General features: G+C 40.8%; 1 protein-coding gene across 13 annotated transcripts in view; it reads left to right on the forward strand.

Moving 5' to 3' along the window:
* Window positions 1–15,563, forward strand: part of rimbp2b (RIMS binding protein 2b) — a 92,266-nt gene that overhangs the window by 9,379 nt on the left and 67,324 nt on the right. For all 13 annotated transcript variants that reach the window (XR_013779958.1, XM_079353823.1, XM_079353828.1 and 10 more), the window contains one exon: window positions 3,681–3,818. Coding sequence is in view for 12 of the 13 variants with exons in the window: in XM_079353823.1 (XP_079209949.1) it covers window positions 3,681–3,818 (138 nt within the window). In the remaining variant the exon portion in view is untranslated. The remainder of the gene's footprint in view (window positions 1–3,680; window positions 3,819–15,563) is intronic.

A 15,563-nucleotide genomic window follows, 5' to 3' on the forward strand; every position in this document is an offset into this window, starting at 1 on the left:
ATTTTGTTTTGGTTTAGAGTTTGGGGTGATGTCCTCGTGTTTCTTGTCTCTTGCTGCAAAACCCCTTTTCCCCTTGTGGTACAATAAAGAATCTGAATCTGAAGTCTGAGATGGTTGTAGAACATCATATCCAATGTTCATGTCCTCACCACAGACATCCTGGACCCTTCTCCTTGTATTGTCAAGCATGATGGAAGTTCACTGCACACTGTTTGATAACACGTTATTGGCAGGCAGTGTGACAGGCTCACTCTTCATGTGCGTTCAAGGCACATTTTCTGTTTCTGAAGCATTTTAATATTGATGATAATTAATGCTCCACGGTTAATGCTCTGTGTTTATGTGGGGATGTTATTGACTCTAATCGAGTGGAATTTCACAGATTACTTGAACAAAGCTCATCTATGCATTGGCTGCTGCTGCAAAAGAATCCCCTCTTTGTGGTGATCAATCTCTGTTTGCTGTACATTAGGACACTCAACATTGTCCTATGTTTCAGGCCCCTGTGGAGTTGATAAACCCTCTGACCAATCCACAGCCTCCATATTGTCCCGTCATCCAACAGGGCCATAGGCTAATTGCATGAAGAAGCTGTAATAAGGCGGATTGAATTGACTTTGTCCTGACTTAAATGGATTAAAGAGGCCGTCATGACATACTGTCTCCCAAACTGATTTATAAAACCTGTTAAGCCAGATATTTGATCATCCAGGGTATAATCTTAAAGATGCTGATCAGTCAATCGACTACAGCCCAACATGAATTTATGCAAAACGTTCTAATTTGTATGAATTAGAAATACCTGCATGAATACTTCCTTCTACTATGAAACAGCAACAGCTTCATTCCAGCCGTGACAAATGATCACAAAGAATTTGATCTTGCTCTTTGAAATGCCATTCCATCAGATCATTTGTGCGTGAATGATCCAGAAGTTCATGTTTACACAAATGAAATGTTTGTGAATCTTACCTTTAAATCACAGCTCTGAAAACTTGTAGTCATAAACTATTATGTCAATAACGTATGTGACAATTCACCGGAATTGTCTGCAAATATTATTTAGAATAAGACATTCTGAAAGTGACCTTGTTCTCAACCTTGAGTTGGATTTCTTGCTTTGATTTATTTGTAAAAGATTTTTTTTTCTTTTACAATTAGAGAAATTCCTTGTTCTTTCCGAAACACATACTGGGACGAGCAAAGCTGATGGCCCAAAGACTTTGTTATTTGGACTCATCATGGAGTCGTATACAACCTAATAGAGTTGAGGTGGATGGAGGGGATGCGTGGCTTTAGGAGCTGTTCCCTGGCAGCAAATGGGGCAGGACAGAGAGAGCCTTTGTCCAGATGTCTGTTTGTGTTCGTGAGGTTAAGGCGCTGCCTTCCACCATTAGAAACAAACACTAATTGCCCATTGGCCCCGGGTTTAAGATGTGCAGCTGGGGACATGTGGCTAAAAATAGCACAGCTTTTTCCCATGAGTGGCGGGAACACAACACCATAGCATTAGTATTCAGCTCTAAAACATGGCATGTATTAAAAAGGTCATCTTCTGGCCAGGGCCACAAATGTCAGACTGGGGTACAAAGCGAAAATAACACAAGGCGAGTAAGCTTAAAGCAGCACCTCAGGGTTCGCCTACATTTAGACCACCCTACTGAACCTTTATCCACTGTCTGTATACGCCGTTTCCACGTGACATTTTCCTGCAAGTGTCATGACATCCTGTGTTTTGTTTGTAGCCAGCAGCATCCACGCTTGTTCCATGAAGCTTTTACCTCCATGTAGCGCTGGCCTTCCATGCTTGAGTCGAGTTACAGCTCTCCCTCCCTCTATGACACAAAGGCAGCATCTGGTTCCACCTGACTGGAGCCATGAATAATTGAACAGGGGGCATTATTATTTCCAGCCAGCTCCACTAGCTTGGCAATAACAAGCAGTTTAGGTAGTGCTATCAGCGTTGCTAGCTAAGTGGTTGAGCATGGAGAGAGGATGTTATTTTACCTCGTTGGCATCTTATACTTGGGTTTGTAAGTATCTGGTTGAATGAGTACTTAAGTGTTATTTTTCATTGATACACTGGTTCAACATGTTGCATGGTTGTTGTGCAGATTTTGGAGAGTGACTAAACATAACTGTAAAAGAGTCTGGCTGACGTGAATAACACAATAAAGTACACACTACACTATCCACCATAATAAGACTTTCATTGGATTTCACAGACTGTCTATTGTTACAAAATGTTTTCTATTTCAATTATTTGTATTTTTTTCTGAATTGGACAACAGCGAGACACAGGTTCATTGTGTTTGCTGCTGGTGGGCAGATAGTCCACTAGATACTTTACTCTTTCTTTGATGAGACAGATACTGTGAGGATAGATGAAGGTTGAATTCACTGTTTGCACTGTGAGTGTAGCTGTTAGCTGTTTTTCCACTCAGACCACCTGGTAACTCTGAGGGGCCACTCAACTACACTCAGAGTGCTAGCAGATTTCATCACTAGGGGGCCTTAGTAGTATAGTGGTTGAGGTTTTATGTGAAGTAAATACAAATATCACATTTTAGACCTGCTTTTGCACTTTTCAAAGTGCTTTATACACACTTCATATGGAGTGATAACAACAATCAGAAACCCTCCTCCATACACTTTACCCTCCAAGCCTTGCACATGGTTAAAAACAAAAACTAGGTTGAAAAAAATACTCAATATAAACAAGAACTGACAAAATGAGGGAAAGCTAACATGCGTTTGTAATGAGGAGAAACAGGAATAGGATTACAATGATGACGTTCAAAAGACAAATACAACAATGAAGGACATAGTTAAGCTAATAAAACACTAAAATACAATGGAATAACATAGAATAAGATGATAAAGCATTAGCAGAAAGTCATTAGAAATAAATGTGAATGATATACAAAGATAATTCAGTCAAATAAGAGTTGATATTGCACACTGTAAGAGCCTGCTCTGTCCAGTTGAAGTAAAAAAGACAGTAACACTTTATTTGTAACTCCCAATGTTTTGGTGTGTTATCATTGATTCTTGGGAGAATCTTTTTAGTCACTATAAGAGCATTAATGTTTCATAAGCGACATTCACAGGCGTGTCACAGTTAAAAGCAGCCGCCGCCACGGCTTCACTGCTGTCAGTCCCGCCGCGTGCCATGTACACTCAGACTGTACACTTGGACATTTTCTCTCATAAACTAGTATGGTTAAATTATTTTTAAACCATAGGTTTCCGGCAAGAAGCATGGCAAAAACACTATTTTGATAAAAATGAATCCCAAGAAGAGTCGGTGGAGAGTGACACAGAACAGAAGGGTCAAGAGCCAGACTCACAGAATTAACCAGCCAGCCCAGGTCGAGACGGAGGAAGGAGTCATGAAAGAAGAAAAAAGTTTTGAAATGAATTACTTTTGCATCACATGTTCCCTTTCTTCATTTGGAGGTGAACATTTTTTACTTTTATTTTCAGAATCAAAAGTCCGGGGACAGTTTTTAAAGTGGAGGCACCATTGATATCCAAGAATTTGACATCGCCCCAATGTCAACCCCTGAACTGTGATAGCAACCACTACCTGTAGTGGAAGGGTTATATTTATCATAAAGTTACTCGGTGCTATTATTACTACATTGATATGACCAACTCAGTTCTGTTTTGTCCCACAGCTTCGAAATGAAGTCCCGCCCCTCCAGCTCCCGGATGTGCAGCGTGTGGACAGCTTTCATCTTCTAGAGGCCAACAGCAGAGCTCTGAGACTTGGCCCTGAGACCTTGAGCCACCAGAGGCAAAAGCAGAAACTACTGGTGAGTTCTCCGTGTTAAAAGGAGAAAAATGCTTGTTGGTGAAGGACTGGGCATGGACCATTAGGGGCAGTTGAAGATGACTGTGGAGGCATTTGCTCTCAGCAGTTGTCTGGCTTTTATGTTCCTTTCCCTGCCTCTGATTGTGAATTTGTGAACCATGAGTTATTTTTCCCTCCAGTTACTGGTTTAATTTTGAAATGAGCCTTGCTCCCTTCTACTCGTGTTCAATTAGAAACATCATTTGGATTAATTGAGGCCATAATGGCAGCTTTGTTGGTATGTCATGATTACCATCCCAAACAGAGGGACACATTTACAGTAAACCTTCCCTGTCCGAGGAGGTTACTGAGTCAATGAAAGTTGTTTGCAGATTATATTTCCCTGTGCATCATTAGTTTAAACCTTTTAGTATAGTTACACTGTCATTATTTGCTGCTTTGTGTGCCCTTGAATCGCCCCCCGGGGACAAATAAAGTTTTTTGAATTTGAATTTGAATTGAACTGTCATTTTATTTTGTCATTTATTGTAAGCATTGCTTGGCAACCAATTCAAGTTTGTGGCATCAATATGTATTTGGGCCTTTTTGCCTTTATTTGATCGGTTAGTGGATTGAGTAGGACATTGGGAGATATTGGGAAAGGACATGAAGGAGAGGGGCTGCAGGTCAGACTTGAACCTGGGCTGACCACTTGAAGCACTATAACCACCATTCATGAGGGGCGAAAAAAACCACAAGGCCATCAACTACTTAACTGTTGACAACCTGCGCTGCACATTGGTGCTGAGTCAAATATTTTGGTACCTTTTAGTTCATTAGCTGATATTTTGTACATGGCGTATATATTATAGATAGATAGATATAGATAGATAGATACTTTATTGATCCCGAGGGAAATTCAGGGAAATTATGGACATCTCTATGTACATATATCCACTGGAATATTGGTAGTTGGACCAATGGTCCATCCACTACACCTGACATAGTGTGTTTGGGCACGCCATTAAACCCTGATTTGCTGTTTAAGGCTTAGTATGATAAAAGGGAGATTAGATCCTTATGGGCAGATTGACACTTTGCATAGAAGCCTTTGCCATGAATGTATTTGTCTGTGATGTTGATAAGTAGTGTACAGTTTGTTACTAGAAAGACTGCGGGACAAGAAAGCTGCTATAGAAGTGCAATCCATTTACTATTTATCAAATCCATTATGGGGTGAAATTGTTGCTTTGCTAACAGTTAATGCTTAACATCTCAAGAAGATGGAGTTTTGATCTTCATCAATGTCTTGATTGTCTGATCTACCTGTACCGATTCATTTCCCTTGGAGTGAGGGGACCTCGTCGTCAAGGACAGTAAACAGCAGGTTTCCAGAGTGGAGCTGGCTTTGTTTTCCTTTAGGCTTCCTCCAGGCTGCGATCTTACAATGGAGGCTGCTTGTAATTCCCCCGGCTTCCCCTGATGTCTGCGGTTCAATATGAATGAGCTGCATCGATTAGACCTCAGTGTGGTGCTTACGCAAAGGGGATAAGTTGTGTGTGTGTGTGTGCGTGTGTGTGTGTGTGTGTGTGTCCATGGGGCTGCTGCCTTTCTGTCCTGTGTTTTCTTAGCACTTCCAGACACTTGTTTTCACAGAGGGTGAAGTAATGGGTGACACGTTTGACTGTTCCATTCACTGAAGCTTGGTTATAAGCAGCCTCCTCCTGCTCATAATGAAGAGTAAATTTAACTGGTTGCAATGGTAACAGAGGAAATAGATTTTTTTTTTTTGGCACCTTGGTTGTGATATATTGCAGAAACTCAGAGCAGCCCATAATATTCACAACCCCTCCAACCTTCTTATCACACACTGAGAGCGCGGCCCTCTCGTTTTAAAGTTCGCCAGCTGTATGGTCTCTAGGGGTGCTAGGTTCGCACTACCAACTGTGATTGTTTGTGCAATGAGGGTGGTGTGAACTTTATTTTTAAATTCTATGCCTGCTTGTGACATGACAACTTGATAATTAGCTCGTCAACATTTCTTGAGGGTTCACTTGCCATTTCAACCATGTGCTGTATTCCCTACACAACCACACATGGACTCTGTGAAAAGAAAATTGAATTGCGCATTTGTCTGCATGAGCTTTTTGACACTGAACAGTTGTTTAATATGAAATGTAGACATTAAGGTTTAATTTGGCTGCTATTCTATTCATTCAGTCCCAGTTCACTGTATCTTCTTCTTCTTATAACACCCTTGAAAGAGTAGACATTTTACACCTCTCAGTCAACAGAAATGAACTGGGGTGGGTGGGCTCGGGGTGACGTTGTTGGTCCTCTGAAGCGGACAAAACAGCCGATTATGGATTCTGAAAGATTGGTGTAGAAACAGTAATTACAATACTGAACGTTCCTGCGTAGAGCTGAGTGAAGCAGTAATGAAAAATTGACAGAGCATGAGGCACTTCTTCAGCAGGCTCCATTAGCCGGCAGCTCTGTTATCTTATGATGGAGATGCAATCAACAAACGGCGGACACGCCCTGTTGAAGGTATCTTCCTTGTGAACACAGCTGTCTGAAACCGGTACGTCTTAGCTGAGTGAGATCTCCTGTGAGCAATTTTCATGAAAGTTACTTTTTTTTAACTTTGCCCCAGAGATTTTTGCACTTTTTGTTTTTTTTTCCACCCTTGTTGTTTGTCTTCTTTTATGTGCACAGATTTGTGCTGAAGAAGGAATTTCACAGATACTGTGTTGTTATTGCATAACGTTTTCCTCTGTTAGAAGACTTGTTGTGTGCGTTAGTGTTTGACTGCAGGAGTTTTTGGAGATCAACCAAAGGGACTGTCTAAACTTTCTGCCTGTAAATTATCAATTGTAAATTATTTCATAGAGTAAATTAAACTTTTTTTGTTTCAATCACTTTCAGATATAACAAAACTTACAGTTCTCCATATCTTAATTGTGCTGGTTTAAACATTTGTTAAATCAGTGAATCAATAGCAACAAAGCAGAAACATTTGCTTGGTGAACATTTGTTTACTTTGTATACAAGTACAGATTTACAGTTTTCTTCTTTACAGTATTCTTTATCAAGAATACAACTGTAGAAAGAAACTGTCTGGTGTGTCTGATATGCACATTCTGGTTAGGGGGCGGTTTCGATTTTCTATCTTTAAAGCAGTGATTCTCAAATATTTTTTGTCATGGCGCTCCAGTGTGTTACGTGTATGTGCTCCGTAGTCATGGTGGCAGAAAGAGGAGTATAGCTGCAGCTACATAAAATGCCTTATATACTAATAGCATAGTTTTGATGATTTTTGGGTAAATTACCCGCTTTGTGGCAGATAGCCCGCTGAAATACTCACCAAACGGAAAATCTACCTGCGCATGGCGGGTGTTATTCTCCGACACTGCAATTAGCTGATTATCAAAATGATGTTGTATTCCCTGGTTTTATTAGGATTATGCCGGTTATCGTCACTTGCTTTTCTTGACTTGAAGAACGCCTCCTCTGTTTTTCTTTTCACTCCTGTCAGAAACTTTGCAATACTGAAAGTTGCCCCTGACACCTCGCCGCGCCCCACTATTTGAGAAGGACTGCTTTAAAGGAAGAATGTGCGACTTTCTGATCCAGTAGATGACAAAACTCAAGCTGCATTGTTGTGCCAGCATGCTAATGGTAGCGCCCCTTTAAATTGCTCGTACATTGCGTGTAAATTTACACAAAGTGACCATGATCTTAAAACATTCATGCAACACTAAAATAAGCAGTGTTCTCATGTGTAATAAAACATGCTTCACTCTCTTCAGCTGCACAGTCCCTGAGTCCTGAAAGGATGATGTATTATACATCAAATAACTACAACTCATGACCATTCCTTAAACCATGGCTTGCTCTTACCTGGCGACCTCTGTCTTTCTTACTGCTTGGTGACAGATACGTTGCGACAAAGAATTAATTAAATTAATAGAATGAAATAATTAAAACAGTCTTTGTTTACCATCTAGTAGGTCTTTTTTTTTTTGCATCTGCTGACAGGCACCTCACATCCACACTGCTGTCTTGTTGGCTTCTTTGTGTGTAGCTACCACATTAGTCTCTGTGTAGCTGTGTGCATTACAGGAAAAGGGCAGCTCGTGTGTTCAGTTGAAGTTTGCACAGAGTAGAAGCAGATATATTTGAGAGGACCGGCCGGTCATGGCTGAATGGGCAAAAAAAATGGTCCCACTCTGGTCACCAGCTGGTCAACTGGTGCATCTGTAAAAAACAACAATTCTTCTTTTATATGGGCAAAACCACTCAATCCAATGAATCAAGAAAACTGTGGTTATATTATTTAAACTTTTGTTTGCATTACGAAAAAATATGTATTTTCACATAAGTGACACAGTATTTCTTTAAATTGTCTAATTAAAAATTAAATTAAAGTCTAGCAAAACTAACAGTAGTGATCTTGGATGTTTCTTTATCACATACCAATAAGTCTGTCTTCCTCCACATTTCCTGCCGATCTGTTGCATGGCTACAGTTCTAAGATAAATAGGCAGGCTTTCAAAGGAGTCCAAAAAATATAGGCACATCTGTCAAAGTTAGTTGCAGCAAGGTTTGAGCATTTTTCAGCTCTGAGTGTTTGATCGATGTGGGATGAATGAATAGATGTGTTGTTTAAAGTGGAGAACATTTGCTGCCAGAATTTTGATTTGTGATGTTTTGCCAACAAATTGTAGGAACTGCACTATTTCTGTCTCCGCATCCATCCATGCTTGTTCTGTGCTCTGATAGGCCCACCTACTTAATGAAAAGCTCAGAGTGTGACCGACTCCCCATCTGTCTCTGAGTGCCTCAGTGTCACAGCTGAGATGGCAAGGGGCAAGACTTATTAGAGATGTGAACAGTTTCTCCTTGGTTAACTCCTGCCCTAATAACTATTCATCAGTGAGAGCAGGCCTACAGTCAGACCTGCAGCTTTACTCAGCTGTGCTCAGTCTGATGGTCAGTTGAATCATCATGCCAAAGGCACATTCGAGTTCTGATCATAGATATGAATCACACTGATAAAAAAAACAAAAAACAAACTGTCATACACTCATAGGCTGTACTCATCATGTTCTTCTGAACATAAATTAAAAATATTCTCTGGTGTCAAACTTGGTGTCTTTATCCTCCTACACCACCATCCATGCCAGAAGGATCCCTTATTCATAATTATTCATATTCAGAGATAAATATCACATAGCTGAGAATCAACAGAGAGCAGTACGACAAACACACAAAAATATATGTATGGTGGAACTACATATCATTGAGAACAGGAGTGTGCTTTTATCATTCATTTTTATTTTGTTCATTGGTTGAACAAAATGAATGCGTTGGTGCATGTTTTGCTGTGGGAGGCCCTGCACTGGGGCACAACCACATGTTTACATCACTTATAATGAAATTAGAGCCATGTGGCGCCCACACTACAGGCCTCCACTGATCCTCTAATTCAATTACCCTCCTTATTAACAGTCCAATGCTGCTGGATGACCCAGGACCACACACCGTTCTGGCTACACACCATCCACTCAGCAGCCTGCTCTGCTTCTCCACTGCACTTACTTAACAGTCACTGTCTTCTCGATGTACAAGGTCCATCCGGGAGAAAGAACCTCTATGTGAGAGTTTATGAATTTATTAGCAGTCTCAGGTCTGCAATGTCAGTAAATAAACCTCATGTGTCCTTTTTTAAATATTTATTTTTGGGCATCTTTTGTTTATACAGTGGATGGAGTTGGAAATAAGGCAGATTGAGTGGGGAATGACATACCGGAAAGGAGCCCCAGTTTAGACTTGAACCAGCCCGCCCACTTGGAGGACTATTGCCTCTATACAGTACATGAGGTGTGACCCGACCTTTAGACCATCTGAACCCCAGGAGTAAATTGCTTTCTTCCATAAAACTGCAGATTTCTGAGAGTCTTCTGCTAAATGTGATGAATACCGTTGTGCACTTGTTAGTTGTTTTCATCACATCTATTGTTACAAGTTCAGCTGTGATTTATGATATCAACCAATTTGAGCATTTAAGACTATTGCATTGCCTGTTCAGAATGTACCTGTCGGTCATGTGTCTGGTCAGAACGTCGGACGTCCGACGACTGGTCGGGAAGTGCTAGGTACAATGTGAAGTGTTGTGCTCAGTGAAATGACTTCACATGCACATCTTTAGGCATTGAAAAATAAACCTGCCATGACATAACTAGTTGTCTGTTCTTGTCATGACAGCACAGATGATAGGGGTTGATAAGATTGAGGCGCAGGGATTCAACAACATTATTCTTGGACTGAATTCCAGATATGACATGATGGAGGGTGATCTTATATACATAGACTAACATTTACCATCACTGTGCGAATACACGCAAGTTACAGCTTTCTGTTTAGAAAAGAGGAAAGCTGTAAGGAAAACATTAACGTTAGCAACATAATGTTAACATTAAATAACAGCTAGGCAAAGGGGATTCACACAAAATGCCTTAGGCTTAGCACAGTGTTATGTTAGCAAATGAAGTTACACAACATTGACTCAGTGATTTCATCCTGGACAAATAATTTCATCCGACTTTTGTTAACAATGTTTAGCTAACGTCATGTTAGCATAAATTCAAAAGCTTGGCAGACTAACGTTAAATGTTCAAAAGGACAGTATTTACAGTCAGACAGAAAGTCTGAGAGTATTTAGTAAAGATAGCGCCCATTTAGCTAAACGAAATGGTAACGTTAAACTTCTATTATAAGTTGAAGTATAGTTGTGTGTGTGACTTGTCAACTCAGTGACGCAAAAAAACACTGGCCAAATGTCTCGTTGAACAAATCTTTTGCACAAATCTTTTACTGATCATCAGCACTTCCTTGGATCCTCAGGGACACATCAGCCAAGTGTGACGTCGATCGGATGAATGGTTGTCGAGAAGCTCGACTAACAAACGCACAGACAGATGGTTCAAATATTTGCTCTGTTGTCTATAGTTTTCTTTTTATACATATTTGACAACAGCTTAACAGTTAACTTGACGTACCTTATCATTACATACCACCCGACCTGTCGTTTGTAAAGAAAATAAACAAGTTAATTTCAACTATCTATTTAACATATACTTTAAAGCTCCTCAGTGCAACGTTTTAATTTTGTAAAATTTGACACCTCGTATATTAGACAAAATGCTCCCTCTTACCTCTTCTCATCCTGCGTTACCATTCACAGTGAATCTTGGCTGTAGAAAATGTTGAATCAAATACCGTTTAAGGCGAGTTCTGTTAACCTCCTCCTTCTGACACCTGCCCTGCTGCAGTGGTAACAAACTTTAAAAATCTCCATGAGTCATCTTTTGACAGATGGGCTTGTTTTTGTCGTAGGCCTTATTGAAGACATCCTCACAGGAGCTTTAAATGCAATAGATTGTCCTTGTTCACTTCTTCTACAGATCTGACTTAATGGTTTTTTTTCCACGTTAAAAAACAGTTCTAGTTAACCTTGAATAATAACCATCAAAGGAACCAATGAAGACACTTGGGATTATGTGAATTAGAAAAAAACCTGCAGAAATCAGCTTGACAATTAACATTTATTTTATTGAATTAGTATCAGTATTATCATTCTTTATTTGACAAACAAACCAGTGTTAAGAAAGGGAAATCATTTAACCATTCCTAGTCAGTGATTCTGATTCCTGTTTTATTTCCTGCAAGAAGCAGCCATGAATGTAAACTGTAAGATTGTGTTGCTGTTGGAAGAAAGCCCGCTGCCTCTCTGCTGTAACAGGTCTGCAAGAAGCTGGCGGGGTGTGTGGCATGATTTAACACACAGGGTGTCTAGTGCTAGCACATACACAGACGAGGGGCAAACACACACACACACACATAAACATATGAACACGCAGCACTGTATGCAGTCGGTGGTTCAGACTTTACTACGCAGATAACAGCACACTTATGATGCCGAGATAACGTTTATCACAGCCTCATCAGAGATAGTCGAGAGAGGAAGAGAGTCCTTTCCAGTCTCCTCCAGGGTCACGTGTTTCTGAACCACCTTCCTTTAGTCTGTCATGATGGCTTTCTGCTGTAGCATCACACTACAACTAATCTCTGTATTTGTTCAATTTACAGGAAGGAAAAATCCCCTCTGCTGCAAAACATGCACATTTAAGGTCACAGAATGCAATATCAGTATTGTTAAATACAATCTGTTATGTGAAACATATATGTAGTCCTGGCAGCATTTTATAATACGAAATTTAAAGAGAATACATTAGAACTAACAGGAGAGACGTTGCTTCTGTGTCTGTGTCTGAAACAATGCTAGCTAATGGGTTCATCACAGGTTCATAGAACCTCCCGTCTCTTGACCCGCTGGAGAGCATGCATGATACAGCATGGTTAATCATCTCATGCCCATACTCAGGATTTCAAAGGTAAATCTCTGCCAAGTATCTCAATCTCTAGCCACAGCAATGAGCTTATTAAAATTTCAATCTGCTACACGCCGTCTTTCTCGCCCCGCAGGATGAATGTGCCCTTTTAATAATGTAACCGGTTTTAACAAGATCGTAAAATGTTCATCTAACTTTCATAAGTCCAGTTAGCAGAGTGACAAATTCACGTGATGGCAGGAAACAGTCGTTTTTTTAGAAATGAGTACAAAGTGTCGTTCGGTGTAGCTTGATGAGGCTGGACAGTTATGCTGTAGTTTAAAGCTGCCTTTTGGGGGGGGGGGGGGGAGGCTGAGCTCGAAGCCTGTGTCACGCCTGTGGCTCTGAAAGAGAGGTAAGTCATGATGGGGCAGATTTAGATTGGCCTTCTGGTAACTGATAGTGCTTGACTGAACACTCCCATTCTACTCTGCCTCATCTATAATGCACATGAGTTACAAAAGGGCTAAACCCTGAAAACAGCCTTTCAGATGCAGCCAGAGCAACTGCTGTGCGATGCCTTTCAAAATCCATATATGGCTGATGAGCTCTGTGTTTTTTCACACTCCTCAGTACAGTTTCTGGTTCAGTGACATAACTCGAGCGGGGGCAGGGTCAGGTTTGAATACGAAAGCCGATCGGTTCTTCAGTAGACTTTGTGTTAGCTTCACCGTCTCAAGCATCGTTGGAGTAATGTGACCTTCATTGGGAGATTAAAATATGTTGCAGGCTTGCATTGATTTCCGGGCTGGCCACTGATATTTATGGACTCAGCCAGTGCATTAATATCGATACTGGCTCTCCTGAAGCCAGATCTGACTTTGTGTGTTCCTGCACTCGTGTGCAAACAGAGATAAGAGAAATATCTGAAGAGACAGAGATAAGAAAACATAACTAAAGAGACAGTTCCCAGTAGAGAAGAATGATTGGTTGCTTATGTGTTTTGGTAACCTAAATCTGATTATGACCCAGCAGCAGCTTAATAAGGTCATTCCCATTATGTAGTGGCTAATTACAAATCATGTCATAGAAGTCCCAAAGCTGCACTGTCAAGTATAAAAGCAGTTTTGAAGACTTCACACCAAAACATGATAAAAGGAGGTTTTCCTTTTCCATTTAACTTGGCAGCATCTGTTTATATAGATCGTGTCTCAGGCATTTTGCCATGGTAACTCTAATTTGAGTGTTTTCATCCATCCCTTCCAACACAAGCAGCTTTCCCAGGAGATTCACTTTGTGCTTTAGTTGTGATGGGTGATCGCAGTTTTTGCAAACCTGTACATATTTGGTCCTGGCCAAAAGTACAGATTAGCTCATGGACAAACAGTGCTCCGACATTCCATCTTATTTAATGCAGGGCTTCCAATAAGCAGCTGACGTCCCAACAGCTGACCAGTCACTTCATTACAGATTCCCGATTCTGTTTTGTCTTAATGTTCTTAATCCAATATAGTCTTGACATTCACCTCCGTTTCACATCAAAACAAGCAGACGAGATGCCTCTCCGTCTGTCTCATTTCTGCCCGTATGTGTGAGCAGGGAGAGGGCAGGGGCAGTCAGCTGAGCGATGGCTTCTGCGTTCCATGAAAATGAGTAAATAATTGAAGTCAACACGAAGAATTGGATATCACCGCACAAGAGGGTCATCGTCATTACAGACTGTTTATTTTTTTTAAAAACAACAACTCCCAGCAACGTGGTGCCTGCACAGTACACTTTAAAACGTTTTCCCCAACACGCCATGAATTACTGTTTAGGTTGGACAAATATGGACACGTTTAGCATATTTGTATGAGACGTCACCAGCTTTATTTTGAAATCTGTATGATTGTAAGTCATCAGGAGGTGGCTGATTTGGTTCAGTCTGGTGCCCTTTAATTGGATTGGTGCCTGAGTGGAATTAAAGGCCAACGATGGCTGCCAGCATTTCTCATACAGGCAGAGGGGATGACTGATAAGCTGGCCACTCATAGTGTCAGAAGAGTTGCGATCTGCTTTGTCTGGAGTGTTGTTGTTGTTGTATCCTGTTATAAACCTTTCCTGCTTCCTCAAATTGCTCCTTTGTCTCTGCTGGGAATGCCTGTTCATCGGAGCGTTTTGTTCAGTGGTTCAGAGTTTTTTTGTTTTTTTTCTCGAAGAGATTGTTGTTGAACTTTAGACTCCTGTCTCTTGCTGCATTTGAGATGTTTTCCTCTGTGAGGTTTTGTTTCATAGGGGGTACTTTGGGATGAGCCTGAGGGACAAGTGTTTGACAGTTCAACTAAGAATGACTCACACTGCTGACATGACTTTTTTGGTCAATGAGTTCACCAAAAGGTTATTTTCTTGGTAATCTGCTTGGATTTACATCTCTGTCCCCTTTTTGTCTTTGTCTGTTAATGTCTCAGCTTTACAGGAAAATCCTGTAAAATGTCCTGTAAATATAAGCGCAACATCAGATTGAAGAAACCTCTCCTATATTTTGTATGTTCTATCGGAATAAAAAAAATAGCAAGCAGCCAACCTCCTACTCTAGGAGCTGCAGCACTAACAGTGAGGTCTGACAGAGGTTTCACAGAGCAAAATATGGCACCAAGCCACTTAGCAGGGACTAAATATTTTACTCCCGTCCCTTAGAGGGCAAAAGAAGAAGCAGCAAAAAAAAAAAAAAATCCAGTTAACATTATTAGAAGAAGCATTTTACCTTTACTATGTGTAGCTGTAATGCTGGCATTGAGTCATATTAACACACTGCTTATCAGTAAGAGTCTGCAACAGTGCGTTATTAGGTGACTGTAGCTATCGCAGCACGCAGTAATTCAATCAGCAGGCTTGGATAGCAGTATGGACTTGAAGTGAACTTCAGGATCAGGTTGCAGACCTGTGCTGCGGTTTCAAACCTCTGCGAAAGGAGGTTTGTCTCTCTGCCATCTGTTCTACAGTTCAGACTGACTTGTGGAGACTCAAACAAACTGCTTGTTTGCCTGCTGCCTGTGTGGACATGAGGGAACTCGTCTTTAAGGCTTGCACGGTCTCTGTGTGGGAGAAGGTAAGGCCAGGTCACCTTTCTACAGTGTGAGTGAGAAATTGTAGGACGTCAAGGGAAAGTTCAGGCAAGTGGACTGAATGTTGTCAGTTTGATGTTTCTCGATGGGACAAGTAGCCAGTCTTTGTCAGTGTCAGACCTTCTTCAGACTCGTTTTGGGATCACTCTTTTAATGGTGTGGCCAAACAAAAAGTGCTGAAATTTTTACTGTTGATGAAATTGAAAGCAACACTGTGTTAACGTAGTCCTCCTTGTAGATTGCAACAGCAATGGGGTAAAAAGTCAA

The sequence above is a fragment of the Symphodus melops genome (assembly GCF_947650265.1).
Source record: "Symphodus melops genome assembly, chromosome: 1".
Lineage (NCBI taxonomy): Eukaryota > Metazoa > Chordata > Actinopteri > Labriformes > Labridae > Symphodus > Symphodus melops.